Source organism: Aplidium turbinatum, chromosome 10 (assembly GCF_918807975.1).
Source record: "Aplidium turbinatum chromosome 10, kaAplTurb1.1, whole genome shotgun sequence".
Lineage (NCBI taxonomy): Eukaryota > Metazoa > Chordata > Ascidiacea > Aplousobranchia > Polyclinidae > Aplidium > Aplidium turbinatum.
In genome coordinates, this window is record NC_137481.1 from 25,016,406 (window position 1) to 25,037,342 (window position 20,937).

Consider the following 20,937-nt stretch of genomic DNA (forward strand, 5'->3'; position numbering starts at 1 on the left):
GTGTAGCGCGTGTTGTCACGCACCACATCTCTCTTGCCGACAGCGCAGTGTGGGTTTGCCGATTGCCTGGCTTGGCTTCTCTTGGTTTCCATCGTGTTGGTTCATTCTCTAGTTTTCAGTTAACAGTGTAGCAGTGCAATCGGCAGTTTAAGTAGAGTCTTGTTTCAGTTTGTCATTTAATCCTTTCTGTTAACATTCTTTAAAGCTAGTTTTCAATTGCAGGATATTCACGTTTTAAGTTTATTAAAGCCTACTTTACTGAAATGAGTTTGTTGGTTTCAATGTAGGTCATGTCAATTTAATAAACTTCTTCAAGCAAGAATCAGAAAGATGGACAGACATATTCCTCGTCCTAAAGACCTTTCAGTTGATCCTAACTCCGCTGACGCTCCTACTATTTTCAAGTTCTGGTTTCAGACTGTCACTGACTACATCGCTACACTTGAAGAGGTTCGCCAGGAAGGAACTCCTAATATCAACAAAACTAGAATAATACGTAGCTTCTTGTCCCCAGAGGTATACCTCTATGTCGAGGAAGTTGACGACTATGATGCAATTGTAGATACTCTCAAGAGAACATACGTAAAGAAGAAGAACAATGTCTACGCCAGGCATTTACTAATCAGCCGAAAGAAAGCCAGTGGAGAAACAGTCTTGGAATATCTTAGAGCGCTGAAACTACTCTCTAAGGACTGCACTTTTGCCGACGTTTCTGCCCAAACGTATAAAGAGCAGCTTATTCGGGATTCTTTCATAAATGGCTTACAGTCTCCTATCATCCGCCAACGTCTTTTGGAAGAGAATAACATAGATCTTCAACGTGCTTCGGAACTGAGCGACAGTATAGAAAGAGCACAACAACAATCTTGCATCATGGGGAGAGCGGCAAACACTTCGATAGCCTCAATGACAAATTATGCGCGAGAAGGTAACAACATGCGTCCAGAGCACAAGGATCACGACGTTTCTGCAGACACTTCCAAGTCCAAGGTACAAACCAGAAAATCATGTTACTTTTGTAACGGGCCACTCCACGACCGTTGGTCCTGTCCAGCACACAAACAGAAATGCTACAATTGTGGAAAACTAGGGCATTTTTCCAAGGTCTGTCGTGCAGTAAAAGTTCATCAGTATCTTTGGCTTCTGCTGCAGAAAACCCAGTTGCTAACGCGGATTCTCTTAATTACTCGTCAACGCTTTCCAGGCACAGAGGCCGGTTATATTTTGCTGGAGCTCCTAACTGCCTACATCGCACAGTGGTGGACGCTTTGGTAAATGGACATCCAGTTAAAGCCTTGCTGGATTCAAGTGCCTCGGATAACTTTATTGATAGAAAATTGGTAAACAAGCTGAAGATAAACCTTACGAAACAACCTCACACTGTGACCATGGCGTCGACCCATCACTTGGTCAAGACCGATGGCTGTACTTGTTTGCATCTTGAACTCCTCGATAGAAGTTATCCAAAGATTTGTTTCGATGTCATTCCAAACTCTTGTGCAGATGTGATTTTAGGCCAAAATTTCATTCAAAAACACGAGAAAATCACCTTTCAGTTTTGTGGCCCCGAAAAACCGCTTGTAATTTCCGCAGCAACACCGAAGCTCGTAGCACTTACCTCAGCTCGCGTGGATCCACCAAGTCTTTTCCAATACATGCAACCTAATTATAAACCTGTTGCAGCCCCTTCCCGTTCTTATTCAAAAGATGACGTCTGTCACAATCAAGGTGCAATGCCTCGCGATGGCTTGCTTTGTATCTTCAACGAGCGTGTTGTTTTGGTTGTAGAATTCTGGTGCGATGTGTTATTATCGGTTATGACCTGAAGTAACCTCTGATTACGAAATCTGTATTATGTAAAATGTGTTTTCTGGAATCATTTTCCCTACGTGACATTCTAGAGACTTCTGTTGTTTACATTTAAATGCTGCTTGATAGAACAATGGTTCTTTATGATGTAACCTTACGTAACCTTTTCGAAGTTACTGGACTGAACAACCAACTATAAATAGTGGTGTAGTTTGTGTAATGATTATTATTATTATTATGAGTTGATTATGAGAGTTGTGCTATGAGTTGTGGATTGGTAGTTGATGCAGAAATTATTGGTGATTGAGACTTGAAGTAATTGAATACAAGTAGATGAGAATTGGTGCTGATATAAATTGTGTTCGAAATTAGAGTTATTTGAGAAGCCGTTCGTTAAAGTTCTTCAAGAAGTCAGATTATCATTTCACTAGTAGAATTATTCGACATTTAATTGACTGCTTTTCGGTTTGACCCATTAAACTACGTCATTGAACCTTTCCAAGTCTTTTTCCTGGTAAGAGATAGAAAGAAATCGTGACATTCTGGGGGCTCGTCTGGGATTAACCGAAAAACCGAAGAATACCGAAAGATTTATTGAAAGAATAATAAATTAACAACAAGCTGTCAAAATGGCGGATACGGTCAAACATGAGATGATTGAAGACTTAGGGAGCATGGCTGAACGAATGGGGCTGACTGGTAATGAGAAGTCTCAGTTTGTGATGGAAGAGTATCACAAGATAATGGCCCAAAAAGCTCAGCGAGAAGCTGATGAAAGAGAAGATAGCTGCTCGTGAAATAAGGAAAGCAGAACTTGAAACTGAAGAAAAGCGAGCACAACTTGAAGCTGAAGAAAAGCGAGCACAACTTGAAGCCGAAGAAAAACGAGCACAGCGTGAAGCTGAAGAGAAGCGGGCACAGCGTGAAGCAGAAGAGAAGCGGGCACAGCGCGAAGCCGAAAAGAATCGGGCGCAACGCGAAGCTGAAGAAAGAAGAGCGCAATATGAATTGGAAAAGATAAGACTTGATTTAGAAAGACAAAAGCTGGACATTTTGGTGAGCGATCTAATTCTACTAATGATAATGCTCGAGATGTTATTGTGGCGCAAGTTAGACGTCCAGATTTGCCATCATTTGTTGAAGAAAAAGATGAGTTGGATAGTTATTTGTTAAGATTTGAAAGATATGCTACAATAGCCAAATTAGAGAAGTCGACGTGGGCTACCCAGCTAAGCATGTTATTATCAGGACAAGCTCTTGATGTATATTCAAGACTTTCACAAGAAGAGGCTATAAATTACGACAGATTGAAGTTAGCTCTGTTAAAGCGATACAATTTTACCGAGCATGGATACCGTCAAAGATTCCGTGAGGCAAAGCCTGAACGACACGAAAGCCCAGGTCAATTTATTGAACGTTTAAGAAACCTTTTGTTAAAATGGTTTGAACTTTTGGGGGCCGATCAATCATTGCACGGATTGGCAAACCTTATAGTTAAGGAACAATTCACAGATTCATGTTCAAAAGATCTGTCTGTTTATTTAATGGAGAGAAGTCCAAAGACTCTAGAAGAAATAGCCAGTGTGGCGGAACAGTATTTAGTTGCTCATGATGAGAAGTTGTCGACTGAAGAAACGTTGTCATGCGATAATGACGAGGAGCAAACAAATAATTTTAAAGGAGGTGCGGTTCCAAGAGAAGTACGTTGTTTTAATTGTAATGGCTTAGGTCATAAGGCTGTTAACTGCCGGAGGAAGACTAATAGAAATCATCAGGAATCGAGGAAGTGGTGCAATCGTTGCAATAGGCAAGGACACGAAGCGAAGGAATGCAAGGACAAGTCGTTTTCCCGATCCAATCAGTCTGGAAAAGATAAAGACACGGACGTTTATTGATGCGGTTGTGCGTTAATGATTCCTGAACCCACGCTTGGGGAGGAGAGACCGGATGAAGATGTTTGCGAAAAAATAATACCTGAAGATTACCTGCCAGTAGTAGATGGAAAAGTTGGAAACAAAAAGGTAAAAGTTTTACGTGATTCTGGTTCTACGGGTATAATGGTGAGGAGAGATTTGGTTAAAGACAGTCAGTTAACTGGAAAAACTGGAATTGTGATGTCGATAAATAACACTTCAATCCAAGGACCGTTAGCGAAGATATATATCGAAACTCCGTATTGTAGTGGGACTGTGAAAGCATTATGTTTACAAAACCCTTTAGTTGATCTTATAATCGGAAATGTTATTGAGAGAGATTCTGAAGTTACTTGTTATTCTTGTGGCAAGAAAGGTCACTTTGCTCGAGATTGTTCTGCAGATAATCAGCGACGATCTCGTGGTCACGTGGATACAATGAGTGCGAAGAACCGAGGGGAAGAGGCAGGCGACGACCATTTGGAGTTTGCTATAGATGCAGTAGACGCGGACACTTTGCCAGGGAATGCGTTGCTGACGGCGGACATTCGGAAAACAGACGTTGCCGTGACAACCACTGCTACCGATGTGGGGAGATTGGACACATAGCCAGGAGCTGCCCTTTTGATGAAAAGGCTTGCTACAACTGTCATAAAGAAGGTCATCTGGCCAAAGACTGTCCGGAGAGGAGGTGTTTCCGATGTAAGAAGATGGGTCATCTTGCTCGCCGGTGCACTGAAGATATTGAGGACGTTGGAGACTTTCGCCGAAAACGTGATTATTGTTTTGAGAAACGCTGTCATTGGTAGATCATGCAACAATGGACTAATGAGAACTGTTTTATTGAGTAATTAATTGTTTTGTGGGGTGTTTTGTATTGATTGTGTTGTTGTATTGTTTGCAACAATTTTCTAAGGGGGGGCAGATGTCACAATCAAGGTGCAATGCCTCGCGATGGCTTGCTTTGTATCTTCAACGAGCGTGTTGTTTTGGTTGTAGAATTCTGGTGCGATGTGTTATTATCGGTTATGACCTGAAGTAACCTCTGATTACGAAATCTGTATTATGTAAAATGTGTTTTCTGGAATCATTTTCCCTACGTGACATTCTAGAGACTTCTGTTGTTTACATTTAAATGCTGCTTGATAGAACAATGGTTCTTTATGATGTAACCTTACGTAACCTTCTCGAAGTTACTGGACTGAACAACCAACTATAAATAGTGGTGTAGTTTGTGTAATGATTATTATTATTATTATGAGTTGATTATGAGAGTTGTGCTATGAGTTGTGGATTGGTAGTTGATGCAGAAATTATTGGTGATTGAGACTTGAAGTAATTGAATACAAGTAGATGAGAATTGGTGCTGATATAAATTGTGTTCGAAATTAGAGTTATTTGAGAAGCCGTTCGTTAAAGTTCTTGAAGAAGTCAGATTATCATTTCACTAGTAGAATTATTCGACATTTAATTGACTGCTTTTCGGTTTGACCCATTAAACTACGTCATTGAACCTTTCCAAGTCTTTTTCCTGGTAAGAGATAGAAAGAAATCGTGACAACGTCGCATATATTGAAAAGGAAGTGGAAAGACTATTAGCCGAAGACATAATTGAACCTTCAAGATCTCCGTGGAGATCGCAGGTGCTTGTTGTCCGGAATCAACATAAATGCCGCCTTGTGATCGATTATTCACAGATCGTCAACCGTTTTACACTTTTGGACGCGTATCCCCTCCCGCGAATTGAAGACATTGTCAACAAGGTTGCAAAAGATAAAATCTACAGCTCTCTTGATCTGCGGTCCGCTTACCACCAAGTTTCCCTCTTGCAAGAAGAAAGACCATTTACAGCATTCGAAGCTCTCGGCCATTTGTATCAATACAATAGACTGCCTTTTGGTGTAACAAATGGAGTTGCTGCCTTTCAGAGAGTTATGGATGACTTCATCAAAAGATACAATCTGAAGAAAGTTTACACCTATTTACGTATTTAGATGATCTGACCGTTGCAGGGGAAACTGTACAAGAACATGATGAAAACTTGAATGCCTTGCTTGATGCTGCAGAGAAGAGTGGATTTACTTTTAATAAAGACAAATCGAACATTAGACAATCTACAATCAATTTACTTGGCTACCAAATCTCGCACAACCAAAAGAAACCAGACGCTGAACGACTTCGACCACTATTGGAAATGCCTCCACCAAAAACTCTGAAAAAATTTGTGGTATGTTTGCATACTATGCCAAATGGATTGAAATATTTTCATTGAAGGCTGGTCCACTCTTAAAGGCTGTTATACCTTTGGACGAAAATTCTTTGAATTCTTTTAAAACACTAAAGGAAGAATTGGCGGCTGCTAGTCTGGGAACTATTCGTGATGACCTAAGTTTCGACATCGAAAGTGACGCTTCTGACTACGCTATAGCCGCAATCATCTCCCAAGGCGGTCGCCCTGTCGCTTTTATGTCCCGCACCCTGAGTAACTGGGAACAGAAGTATCCGGCTATCGAAAAAGAAGCTACAGCAATCATTGAAGCCGTTCGAAAATGGGCCCATTTTTTAAAGGGTAGCACCTTTTCACTTGTCACCGATCAGCAATCGATCTCGTATATGTTTGATAGACGCAACCGTGGGAAGATCAAAAATAACAAAATTTTGTTGTGGCGTCTAGAGCTAAGCCAGTTTCATTACGAAATCCGTCACAAGCCCGGAAAAGAAAACATAGCCCCTGATGCACTATCAAGAGTGTCTGCAACTCTGAGCCCTGGCCAAGACTTGCTTTCCTTACATGAATCACTTGGACATCCAGGATATGTTAGATTGTATCACTTTATTCGATCCCACAACTTGCCGTACACCAGCGAAGAGACTAAAGCAATTTGCAACCAATGCCAAACTTGTGCTGAACTCAAACCACGTTTTTACAAACCACCAAAAGGAACTCTTATCAAAGCTACGCAGTGCGTAACCATGGGAACGACTATCTGTTGATTTCAAGGGTCCTGTTAAAGGTTTGAAGCCCTATTTGTTAGTGATTGTAGATGAATATAGTCGCTACCCATTTGTGTTTCCATGCAAAAGAATGTCTTCCGAGTCCGTCATTGATTGTTTAACTAACATATTTTGCCTTTTTGGTTTCCCTGCTTACATCCACAGCGATCGAGGAACTGCTTTCACTAGCCGAGAGATCAAAGATTTTTTTTCTACGCGTGGAATAGCTACTAGTTGCTCATCACCTTACCATCCTCAAGGAAATGGACAGTGCGAAAGGACAAACCAAACGGTATGGAAAACAATAAAACTTCTTTTGAGAACGCACCATGTTCTGGAAGACGATTGGGAGAAAGTCCTTCCACAGGCTTTGCATTCTCAGGGGTCGATCTTAACTTTTTTTTTCACTAGCCCACCGGACTAGTTGCTCCCCGTTTTCACTAGCCCGCACAATTTTTCACTAGTCCGACCAGTTTACTGACTTTTCACTTGTCTGATGACGTATTAACAATAAGTGTTTTGGCTTAGACTGAAACTAACTAAAGGCTTTCAGATTTCAGTACGCACAAGAGAGCAACAATACGGACAAAAACACCTTCTAGGTCACGGAGGCACACGAGCTCTTCAACTACGACAAGGTAGCAATCCAAAGAAGCCTCAATAGCGATAACTACCCAGCTAACACTAAGCGTTAGACACTTTGTAGTAACGTTGAATCAGCATTTGATCACGATATATCAACAAAAAAACGTTAATTTTGCTAACTGCTGCTTGCTGAGATGCAGACTTCTCCGTGCTGACCAGGGTTGCCAACCTGTCTTCACCAAAAAAAGCCAGACCTAGTCACAAAAAAAGCCAGCAAAAAAACAGCTGAAAAAGCCAATTAATATTCATTAAACATACACTTATAAAAAGTGCACAACCAAATAGTGTCCCACCGAACTTTGACTTCAGCGACAACGCAGAAACATAGTTAATGAAAAGACAAGCAACTAGAAAAATTTCTAGTTTCGGCTTCAAAACGAAATTCGGTCGGACACTACAACCAAATATAAGGTAGAAATTACTGCTCGAATTGACGCAGACCGAATTTTTTCCTAAAAAAAATCGCGAAAGATAAAATTAAGCCAAAAAAAGCCAAAATTATGTTGGCTTTTTATTAATTTGACAAAAAATCGATGAAACATGAAAAAAGCTAGAAAAAGCCTAATTTTTCTGGCTTTTTTTGTTTAAAAAAATTAAGCCAAGCGAGTTGAAAAACAGTCAGATTCTCAAAATCTGGCTTCAAAAAGCCAAATTGGCAACTCTGTGCTGACTACTACCACGCGTCGTGTCTAGCAAAAATGCGAGAAAAAAGTAGTCACGTGCTCAGTCGACCGACTTTGCCGCCTTCTTCGTTTGCAGTATTTCAGAGTGACGTCGCCGATCGCCATTTTGTAAACCAAAACTTTTCACCGGCGAATATTTTCACTAGCCAATCGGACTAGTACTGCAAAATTTCTACTAGTCCGCGCAAATTTTCACTAGCCATTGGCTAGCGGACTACCGCTAAGATCGAACCCTGATTCTATTAGGTCATTGCTATGTGTCGCGACTAATCAAACACCCCACGAGAGATTATTCTCATTTGCATGACGAGCCATGTATGGCATGGCAATGCCTTCATGGCTTTTGGACTCCGGTAAAACAGTTTTATTGCGACGCTTTGTGCGTAATAAAGGTGAACCTGTCTGTGATCCAGTAATATTACTCAATGCGAATCCTACTTATGCTCGTGTACGATATCAAAGTGGAAGAGAGGCGACTGTTTCGACTTCGGATTTGGCACCCTCTCCTCAAACTGAGGTTGATGCAGAAGAACGCCTTTCTACAACGACAGATCTTACCTTAAATGTGCCGGATGAACCTGAAATCCATAACATACTAACAAACGATTATAACACGCCGTCAACAGACGCTCCTTCGAATTTAACTACTGACGTTCGCGAAGACAGTAGGCCTACTTGTGATATTACAAACCCGATCACATCAACTAATGAACGGTTTACCGACAACAGTACACCTATCTTGAGACGTTCTACTAGAATTCGAAAGTCACCAGAAAGATATGGCTTCTGAGTCAACATCTTGTCTGGTCCTTTTCGAAATTTATTTGGCGGGGGAGAATGTGGTGTAGCGCGTGTCGTCATGCACCACATCTCTCTTGCCGACAGCGCAGTGTGGGTTTGCCGATTGCCTGGCATGGCTTCTCTTGGTTTCTATCGTGTTGGTTCATTCTCTAGTTTTCAGTTAACAGTGTAGCAGTGCAATCGGCAGTTTAAGTAGAGTCTTGTTTTAGTTTGTCATTTAATACTTTCTGTTAACATTCTTTAAAGCTAGTTTTCAATTGCGGGCTATTCACGTTTTAAGTTTATTAAAGCCTACTTTACTGAAATGAGTTTGTTGGTTTCAATGTAGGTCATGTCACATATATGTTATTTTCCTTTGAATTCTGAGTAAAACGTTCAGCGATTCAAAAGATACTGTGATTTGAACTTGGAACCACATGGAAACAATCTTTAAAAATCAATATTTTGGGCTTCGATGATGATACAGAGCCAATGAAAGAATCTAATTCACCATTTTTGGGGCCAAGGAATTCAAAAAAGTAAACTGTTTTGCTCTAAACCCAATGGAAAAAAGCTATAGATCAAGAAAATATTTTTGGGCGGCAGGCTTGAAAATCAAAAAAAGCCACGCGGCATTCCACTTTTACAAAATTTTTAATAAATGGTGTCTGCTTAAAGGTGTCTGGTTGATACAAAAATGAATTTTCAAATTATAATTTAATGCCTCATAGGCTCAAGAACGATGCTCCTCTCTGCATGATCATTTGTTACAGCTTACAAAATTTCAAAGGACAACAAAACATCACATATCACATCATTGAAAGACCAATCAACTTTTCTGACAAAAAAAAAGAAATCTTATAAACAATGAAAATAGCATCACAAAGTTGTAGTAATCTTATTTCCAGTTAGATACCTTAGTCACCCCAGTTGACTGTACAATGTACATTATTGATATGAATTACAGTGAATTATTGGCATGTGATATGAAATGAGAAAATACATTTTGGATCTTTGCCTTGTCTTCTGGAAAAATTGTGTATTGAAGGGCAGATTGCCGTGCGGTATTTGTTGCTTCTTTCAGTCGAGGTTGTTGGATCTCACAAAGAAAGTGTTGAATAGAAACCCAGCATTTGTCATTTCTTGGTGGCCATACAAACAAATCTTCTGTAGTACGGTATCACCATCACATTGATGAAAAAAATGTACAAACGTGCATCTTCTGAAGCAGTACGGTATCAATTTCAGTTATTATTCCAATCTACCACTGGTCATCATAAAAGCAAGAAACATATTTGGCAACCTTTAGATTACTTGCAGATATGCTCGGCTCATGATCTGAAAAGAAGGTGTGTATACCAGCATAAAGCTCGTCTTCAGATGTCCGCTTGAACATAACTTTTCCAACCGATACTGGTGTAAAATGGTGAAACAAACGTATAGGCACTGTACAATAGGGTGGCTCATTTTCCTTGATGTTCTTTAAAATTTTTGTCAGTTTGGAATAATGTTCCATTTTGCTCACTGATATTTGCAAACCAAAAATTTTTGTTGGGGGTTGACCTTTGACCCTGGTTCACCCAAGGAGAAATTCTGAATTTTTCTGAAAAATTAGTAAATTTCGAAGTGGTTTAGCTGTATCTGAAGAGGAGATTTCTCAAAATTTGACCACGTGATTTTGACGTCACTTCTTCTGTTAACTTCCACGTGGAACATCTTCACCCTACTCCAAGTCTGAGAGTCACTAATAGTGCATGCTTTTAGTGTCATTTTAGTTGATTTTACAACCTTTTCGCAGTCAGTGAATCTATAACATTACAGACCAACAAAAAGTTTTGGCACAAAAGATGAGAGTCATTTTAAAGTATTTCAGGGCCCCTGATTCTAAAAATGCACTTAGTTTTTTCGAATTGGCTCTAGTTTTCGAGATATTCGACAATGAAAATATTTTTGAAATTGTTACTCAAAAGCTTTCAATTAGCAAATTGCTTATTTTCAGCCCTGTTTACCATTATGATGTCATAATTGCACTTGTCTAGTTCAATTCGTTCATATTGCACGAAAGTTCAAAACGCAAGCAAAGGTTGAAATAAACTATGTTTAAACTAAGGGCAGTGGTGCCACGGCTTGTGTTTTAGCACAAGATCTTGTGTTTTTACTTTTGATCTTGTGTTCTTGTGCTTTCCGATCGATTTTTGGCTAAATCTTGTGTTTTTTGATCAAAGTCAAATTAATCGTTGCTACCATGGTTTGAGTTTGGTGGAGAGTTAAGGACTGGAACTAAAAGGTTTCTGGTACCGTACTACTTATACGCATATGGACCAATTTTCCTTATTGAGTGATCAAGCCTGACAAGATCAGCTAAAAACTTGATCTGAAGATAGTACAATTTGTGCTCAGACTCAGAGGTTGTGTTGCTCGATACTAGATAACAAGAGCAGCGAAAAGAGTACTGGTACCTGTACATCAGCATCAAACAGTGGTGTAGCCGGGAATTTTGAAAGGGGGTTTTTTGAGTTAAAACTTTTGACGGCGTGTTCACTTAAGACGACACCCAGCGGCGGGGGGTCTGGGTGCCTCTCCTAGAAAATTTTGAAAATTTACTTTGAATTTGGTGCATTCTGAGAGCATTTTCAACAAAAATGTGAGTATGAATATTCCTGTGAAATGGTGCTGTTCGGTGGCATAGCAAAAGGATAAGATCATGCTTTCTTTGGCATTTTTCGGAATAATGCTAAGTCTCTGCTTTCTTGTTGCTAATTCCTGGCTGAGATATTTGAATGTTTGGTATTGACAAAACTCGCTATTTTAATGCAGTTTCGTTTAAAATTAGGCAAACTTTGTTTTAGAGACATAAAGAGACTGAAAGCATCATTCTAAATATCGTGACGTCACACGGGTGCCAAAGGGGGGGGGGAGGTTGAAGTTACGTCACTGGTATCAAATAATGACAATCATTCACCAAGTGCCAAAATGAAAAAGTGGTATAAATAGCCTTTTAATAGTTGAATGATCCTGATTTTAAAAGTTCGATACAAGAAGACAAAACTGATTGCCTTTTGTGCGATTTGTGATATTAAATTAAAGACCACGAATCGAAAGAGAACAGTGATTAGTAGGCTATGTACCATGTATCTTCATCTTCTAAGCATGTATCTTCTCTAAACTGTTGATTTCAGAGTCAAGTTTTTCTTCAAAATGGGTCGCAAAGGTTCAATTTTGCAATCTTGTGCTTTTGTATCCAAATCTTGTGCTTTTTTTCTTAAATCTTGTGCTTTTTCCGAATTTGCTGTGGCAGCATTGCGTAAGGGAGACATAAATATTCAATGAAAACAGTTGTGAATCGGTAGGCCTACATCACAAGAAAAATATCCAGAAAGTCGTGTGTTTATGAATGCAGCTTTATATTGAAAAGGTAGGCCTACTGAAATGGATAGGACTGTACAAATGAAATTTTATTCTAAGCCTTTGCTAAGGCCAAGTCTTTGCTGCAAGAAGTTTTTTTCTGGTCTATAGGCTAAATAAATGGCATATAGGCTAATAAAATACGCCTTTGACAAGTAGGATGCTGTACAAACAACGCAGATATATTTTACTGCATGAGGCAACGCAGAGGAGCAACACATTCTGCGATAGATACAGCGCTATATAAAAACAAGCATTATTATTACTTTGACATAAAGCTGGGTGATCAAGATCAAGTCCTGGGTTCCTCCTAAAGTATGCAAACATTGCACTCAAACCCGTTTCTGGGCTCAAGGCTAAGAAGTTCAGAGTGCCATGGCATAAAGAGAGCCGTGAAATCACCATGAAAATTGATACTTCTGTACGGTGAGCATGTTCGAACGAAGTTGGAACATCATGTTTACATGGAGTGTGCAAGGCAGTCATTGCGTGGACGTTGCTATTTCTGTTTTTTTGTTTGCCCTCTCTTGTTTCAAGTGGTGATTTGCTTGAAACAATAGGAAAACGGGCATGACTAAGAGTAACCTCAATACCTTCAGTAATGTTTTGGAGCAAGGTCAAGCTTTTTTCTCAAAACCATTTCTACCACCTACTGTAAAGTCTGTAGTAGTTAAAGATTTAGTTATTAAAAGTGGTAGCTGGAATCTTGGCTAACTCAAAAACTAGAGCCAATTCGAGAAAACTTAGTGCATTTTCAGAATCAGGGGCCTCGAAATACCTTAAAATAACTCTCACATGTCCTGCCTTTATATAAAAAAAATTTTTGTTGGCCTGTGAAAATCGATATACATCGTCACATGATTCAAGAAACTGAAAGCAGTAGATATTTACTACGGTGAACGGTGCACAGAGAAAATCATGTCTGAAATGTGGTAGAATTCGACATTTTGAGAGTAATACACGTGTCAGTGTTCATGAAGTTGCTAATTAAACCACTTTGCTTGCTACAAGTTTGTGTTACTGCCTCTTATTGTGTCCATCAAGATGCTAGAGTGCATTAGAAGATAGCGAGTGAGCAGTTTCAGGGATAAGCGAAAATTCGATATTTTGAAAAAATTCAAACCAGGTGAACCAGGGTCAAACGTTGATATTTTTTTGTGAAATTTAGTATAGGAGATACATTTACCAAAAGGAACAATATTACAAACTGACGAAAAATTTAAAAGAAAAAAAAATTTTTTTCGAGATTTTGAGCCAGCCTACTGTACAACCAGATTCATACCGCTTTTAATAAAAAGTTCTTTTGTTGCTAAGATACTCTGGACCCAACAAAAAAATTCAATTCCTTTGATCTTGTGTGTACATTTTATAGAAACCAAAAACTTTCTCTATTGTGAGAAGCTCTGTTTCCAAAGGCTGCATCAAGCTTGTTTGCATAAGCGTTTGCTTCACAGTTCCACCAATACCATCGCATAGTGATTTGCCAAGGCTAGTGGCAAAATACACCCATGAGGCGTCATACCCAAAATCTTCTGTGTGAAAGGTCAAAGTCAGAAAATTCTTGAAGTTTTTATATTTACCGCTGCAGCCATCAAAAAAATACTCAGTTTTGGATATTGATGGAAAATTAATTTTAAGATGATGAACCGACTTGCACTGCAGTGCATACACAAACACGGTGTCATGAGTTAAATCAGCAGACAGGAACAAAATGAAAATGGTTGTCTGTGTCATCAACAACAGCATATAAAACAACTGGGTGTAGACTGCATTGCTCCTTGTTCTAGTGGTAGCTCTGTATCTCATTTTGAATAATGTATGAATAGTTCTCAGCAAAATCCCCAAGAATTATTGCCATGTCCGGTGCAGGGATATCTATAACTACGGGATTGGAAACTCTATCCAGTGATATACATCAGTAGGGTCATCACATTACTACGACCTGCTACAACTACAGAAAGATTAACAAAATAAAATACCGACTAAAAGACACACAAAATTCGATTTTACAATAATAATACAAAATGTACACTCACATTAAACCTTAATTGATTATAAAAGTGCATTTACGCTGCTAGAAAAAAAAACGATGAATCCAATAAATGAATGAATGCAACGAGTCCAAAAACCACCTACTGTTGTTCTTTAGCATTTTGCGTACTGCAAATCAGATCAGAAGTAAATGAGGAGTGCTCAGCAATCAGTGAAATATGCTGTTGTATCATCAACTTGTTCACAGACCAATCCAATACGAAACCAATCCGTTTACGATGTCATCAGAACTAAAACCAATATTCATTCTGGAAATTTCTTAAGCAGCAAACAAAATACAACATAACTGCACTAATGGAATATAAACAAATAAACAAACCAGGTAAGCGTAGACTTTACAATTTACAGCAGGTAAATTGATTGTTACACTTTTGGTTGTTCGTTTAGCTACTGCTTACTGCCCTTTGAGGTCAATTTATGTGATTATTTATCACAGCAGCGCACAAAAAAAAGTGACCCTACTGGTGTATAAAATGGTTTTCCGTTCCACAGAGTTTCCAATCCCGTAGTTATAGATATCCCTGGTCCGGTGAAAGATTTGCTTTAAGTTGCTTCAATTACGGGCTTGACACTTTGAAATATAAGAACGAGAGGTCAGGTTATCCATCTTTGCTGAAGTAAAGTTAAAGAAATTAGACAAACGCATGGTTAAAGTGTTGTTCTGATCAGTCTGTTGACTGCCATTGCTTGAAATAAATGTCTTCAGAATCTCTTACATCGAAGTGCTCATTTAGTTTTGATGTTAGTCCTTCCTTTCCTGGGCAGTTTGAACAATGATGAAACCATACACAGTACACACCCTATCATCTAAATTACGGTACAAGAACTCAAGAAGACCCCATCTTAACACACCATTTTGGACGGAATTCACAAAACTTTGACAAACTAATTTGCCTTTCAGAAAATTGTAATTTAAAGGCAAAGTACAGTTCCTTCAAATTGCAAAGAAGAAGTCACTTTTGCCGATGGATTTTATTCCCCAAGCTGACATAGTCACTGGACCCTGGCATAAACTGAGAAAACTTGTCATCTTCATAAAATGCTAGGACCTGATCTTTGACTGTATCACTAATACCTTGTCTAGCAGAACACACATGTTTTGATAGTACTTAGGCTGTGATCAAATTTCAGCTTCAAGGCCTAAGGTAGTAAGGTACTGTGCTTATATGACAGTCAAATTTTTTTGGCTGTTTTATGTACTGGTATTATATACAGTGCTTCCACTTTTACAAAGCTAAATTACCACTTGTATTACCACATTTGTCCTCAGATTACCACATTTATTACTGTGATTTTCTACGCGATTTTAACCGTATTTCGACTTACTTTTACATTAACAAAGTGGCTATTTTTACCCACTTGTTGCCATAGTTACAATCAGGTATTGCCAGAGTTAGGATTAAAGTTAGTAAGGGTTAGATTTAGTCATAAAGTTAGGGTTTTGATCTTGACCCAGAACTAAAAGCAAATTCCAAAATGCAAGTTTTTGTTTTCAACAGCTTTATACTTTTCTCAGATTAGGACAGAATTCCTTATCTGGCAACGCTATTATTTGGCTATATTTACGTTACAGTATATAGTGTAAAATAAAGTCTAAAACAACTACGGTACCGGTACTCAGTTTATTAACAGTTATTAAAACGTCCGAAATAAGAAAGCAAAGTACTGTACTTGACACCGCAGCTAGAATCTGAAAGACATCTTGACTATGAATATGATCACATGGTCACCCTACGGCCTACGTTCAAAGCCAAAAGTCAGGACGCATTCCAAAATCAAACCGAAAACAGCGGAACATGCTAGTCGCATGCTGTTATAAGTAGTTTTTTGCATTATCTATTCGATTTCGGAAGACAACAGTTTAAATGCTGTTATTTATTGATAGTATTTTATGTCAAATTTTCAAAATTTATAATTTCCACATTTTGGCAACATTTCCACACAAAATTTCCATATTACCACATTTTTACCACAAAGTTTTCATTACCACATTTTTACCACAAGCACGATGAAAATTCCACAATTGTGGTAATTACGGCTGTCTTTAAATGTAGCAAACCTAGCAAACCTTGCAAACCTAGCAAACGTAGCAAACCTAGCAAACCTCGCAAATCACAAAGTTGCCAGATGGTATTTTTTTAATTGTATTTTTTTTTATTTCTTGGCGTTTTGTTTATCGAGTGCATTTTTTTAAAAGCCCTTTTGATTATGTTATTTGTTTAGTGTTGATGTCTTATTTTTATCAGTAAAAAGATATCAAAATCTCTGCTTTGTTGGTTATGGTTAGTTTTGATATAAATACGTTTAAAGCAATGCCTTTGCGATCAACATTTGTGAGATGTTGAAACTTGAAAGGTAATATTAACGCAATTTATATTTGGTAGTCAGACATTCGAGAATCAGTACTTAATCCCTTAGACCATGGTTGGGTGAGTTCACTAATCAGTGGTTCTCTAAAAACCGTGCTGCAGACGATAAATAAAACTTAACTTTTGCAGGTGACCGTAGTTCCTGGGCTACGCCGTGTGACACAAAAGGAAGAAGTTCCTAATGACAAGTTTTTGTGTGTGTTTAGAATGTAAGGCATATTTTGTAAACGAAACCGGTTTTTCCAAAAGTTTTGGTCATTTGAAGTGTGTTTAAAATGCCTATATGCTTTGGCTCCTTTTTGGGCTACGGTACTTGCAAAAAAAATTGGTTTGAAACGTGTTTTTAGCTGGGTAATTTTGTGGAATCTGGCAACTTTACAAAGTTTGCTTCTTTAAATATAGCAAACCTAGCAAACCTCGCAAATCTTGAGAAAGGTTTCTACAATAAATTGATGGCCGATGAGGTTTTCAACTGTTCATAGTTTGCACCAAATAGATAGGCCTAGACTACAGACAACCTTATCATTACTTGCTGCTAGTCTAAATCTATCATCTTTAGGGAGACTATGAAAACCTATTGCGGTAGGCTTTCAAATGAAGAAACCTTCTCAAGCTTTGCGAGGAATTCGGAGTTCGCGACATTTAAAGACGCCCGCTGAGAAAACCTCATAACACAAAAAATGTTTTCCCGTAATTGTACAAATGTTCAAACCTTGTGAGGTTTGCTAGGTTTGCTACCAGGGTTGCCAGATACTCAAGCTATAGTAAGGCCAAATCCATTATAAAATAAGGCCAAAAAAAGGCCAAATTTTTATTTACTTCTAAGGCTAAATAAACGCTAACAACTTAATTGAAATAATTTTTTGAAAATGCCATTTTACGATCAAATATGACAGATAATAATTTAGCACTGTCAGAGCATAATGACCGGTTCGTTTGCATAATTTGATTAATGAAAAATTACTGTAGTAACAGATAAACTAGAAACCATTATTACTTCAATTCATGAACAGTGCTATTCGGAACATCTAGCTAAGCAATAAGCATGAATTTGTCTTATTGAGTATATGTACCAGGCAGGGCCGGATCAAGGTTTTATGGGGCCCTGGGCTGAGCTGAAAGTGGGGGCCCTTATAAAGTGACATTTTTTGCTAAAAATTAATGGTGGAGTGGGGCTACGACACGGGCCCAGTTGCATGTATCTGTGGCACCGAGTCCCAGAGAGCGGACCAGTGGCGCAGCCAGAGAAAAATTTTGGGTGGGCGAAATATTTGATGAATTGAAGACAACATCAAAGTGTTTGATTTAAAGCCTTCGCCACTTGATGTGCAGTGGCGTATCCTGGTGGGTTGAAGCAATAAAAGTGGTAGGGGGATTAGAGCGTGCCGAAGGCACGCGTATTCTAGGGGGTCCGGGGGCATGCTCCCCCGGAAAATTTTTGAAAAATTACACTCAAATAATGGATTATAGCGCTTTCTGAAAACACTTTTAGGGTAATATGAAATTTATTAGCAGATAAACAGCTATTAACTTATTAAAGATAGCTCTTAGACACGAACGGACAAAAACTGCGGCTAAATTAGAGAACACTACTAACTCAGCTACACAAAAACTCAATAGGCTAATTACACAAAAACCCAACAGAGTAAGCCATTCTAAAATTGCTTCAACAAATTAGTTCAAAGAAACGTAAATCGCGTAAATTTTGCGCGATTTACGATTTGCAAAATTTATTGGTGTCTTTCTGTGTGTCTAAAACAAGTCCTTGGGGGTGTTAAAAGCCAGATGTCTTGGAAAACGATATAAATTTCTACAAACTTTATTATATTTTCTACAAAGGGCTCAACTTCCGAATCCAAACTTGGAAAATTTGGGGGGAGGGCATGGCCTCTTTCGCCCCCCCCCCAACTACGCCAATGCAGCGGATCACCTTCTTGTTTGCCCTCGGCTTGCCACCCGGTGCAGTAGGTGGGACCTGTCAGTGTATAACTCCGTTGCGGAAGAATGTGTCAATCTGTGGTGTATCAACGAACTTTAGAAGACGCGATAGAAGAAGAAGAACTGCATCATATTTAACTGACCATCTTGTATCAGATAATGTCTTCAAAACAGGCAAACCATCTAGGAATTTTGGATGGACTTGCCAACGATGAGTAGACGAGACGAGCCATGAATAAAGGCTTTGCAACAATTCAAAAAGCTCAGCGGCAGAACGGCATGTTTCTACAGGACATTTAGGCTACCGATTAAACTAAGTGAATGTGCTGTGCAAGCTCCACATAATGAGCTACACTACATTTCTCGCGCAGAAGAGCTTGAAGACCGTTATACTTGCCACTCATATTGGCAGCATTATCATAACTTTGACCCGTAATCCGTACCATTTTCGGATATGAAAGTATCAAATAAATATGTTTTTTGTTAAAAAAACGAAGAAAAATTGAATAACTGCCCAGCTAGAAATTTCACGTGTATTACACGTAGATTCTACGTACCTTGGGTCGTGTATTATACGTTAATTTTCACGTATAATACACGCATATGTGTCGACACTATTTCACGTGTATTACACGTATATTTGGTGGTGGATTTTACGTGTTTTACGCCCGCATTACACCTAATTTCCTCGTATCTGACAACACTAATACACGTGTTTTCCACGTATATTTGGTGGTGGATTTTACGCGTTTTACACCCGCATTACACCTAATTTCCTCGTATCTGACACGTAGATTCTATGTACCTTGGGTCGTGTATTATACGTTAATGTTCACGTATAATACACGCATATGTGTCGACATTATTTCACGTGTATTACACGTATATTTGGTGGTGGATTTTACGTGTTTTACACCCACATTACACCTAATTTCCTCGTATCTGACACGTAGATTCTACGTTCCTTGGGTCGTGTATTATACGTTAATTTTCACGTATAATACACGCATATGTGTCGACACTATTTCACGTGAATTACACGTATATTTGGTGGTGGATTTTACGTGTTTTACACCCGCATTACACCTAATTTCCTCGTATCTGACACGTAGATTCTACGTACCTTGGGTCGTGTATTATACGTTAATTTTCACGTATAATACACGCATATGTGTCGACACTATTTCACGTGAATTACACGTATATTTGGTGGTGGATTTTACGTGTTTTACGCCCGCATTACACCTAATTTCCTCGTATCTGACAACACTAATACACGTGTTTTCCACGTATATTTGGTGGTGGATTTTACGCGTTTTACACCCGCATTACACCTAATTTCCTCGTATCTGACACGTAGATTCTATGTACCTTGGGTCGTGTATTATACGTTAATGTTCACGTATAATACACGCATATGTGTCGACATTATTTCACGTGTATTACACGTATATTTGGTGGTGGATTTTACGTGTTTTACACCCACATTACACCTAATTTCCTCGTATCTGACACGTAGATTCTACGTTCCTTGGGTCGTGTATTATACGTTAATTTTCACGTATAATACACGCATATGTGTCGACACTATTTCACGTGAATTACACGTATATTTGGTGGTGGATTTTACGTGTTTTACACCCGCATTACACCTAATTTCCTCGTATCTGACACGTAGATTCTGCGTTCCTTGGATCGTGTATTATACGTTAATTTTCACGTATAATACACGCATATGTGTCGACACTATTTCACGTGTATTACACGTATATTTGGTGGTGGATTTTACGCGTTTTACACCCGCATTACACCTAATTTCCTCGTATCTGACACGTAGATTCTACGTTCCTTGGGTCGTGTATTATAGGTTAATTTTTACGTATAATACACGTATAAGTGTCGACACTATTTCACGTGTATTACACGTATATTTGGTGGTGGATTTTACATGTTTTTACACCCACATTCTACCTAATTTCCGCGTACCGTATCTGAAATCAACAATTTAACACATTTGTATTTATTTAACACATTTGTATAACACATATTGTTATAAGAGGCTACTGTCCAATTGTGACCCTTCTAGCACTCATTCGGAGAGTTAATGCTTGTTTTGAACTTTATTTGGAATTAGAGAAGAAAAAGAGAAATAGCAGTGGTGGGAATCGAACCCGCGTCAATGAAATGACTACTTTCTAGCCCTAACCTTAACCCCTAAGCCAACCAGCTGACAAAAAATCCATCACTTAATTTGCTTTCTATCATCTTCTTTTCGCCATTTTTACGTCACTTAAACCGGAGCTTATGATTGGTTGGCGGTTTCATTCTAGTCATTTTTAGTGGCAGAAT

At 38.7% G+C, this 20,937-nt stretch overlaps 1 protein-coding gene and 1 pseudogene across 1 annotated transcript; both read left to right on the top strand.

Moving 5' to 3' along the window:
* Positions 1-330: 330 nt before the first annotated feature.
* LOC145779092 (uncharacterized) lies at positions 331-5,716 on the top strand. Its single transcript, XM_082590663.1, has 3 exons — positions 331-928; positions 1,153-1,728; positions 5,262-5,716. The coding sequence occupies exons 1-3, from the start codon at positions 331-333 to the stop codon at positions 5,714-5,716; spliced, it is 1,629 nt and encodes a 542-aa protein (XP_082446789.1).
* A 1,091-nt stretch (positions 5,717-6,807) lies between these two features.
* LOC145779093 (uncharacterized) lies at positions 6,808-8,834 on the top strand (annotated as a pseudogene).
* The last annotated feature ends 12,103 nt before the right edge of the window (positions 8,835-20,937 follow it).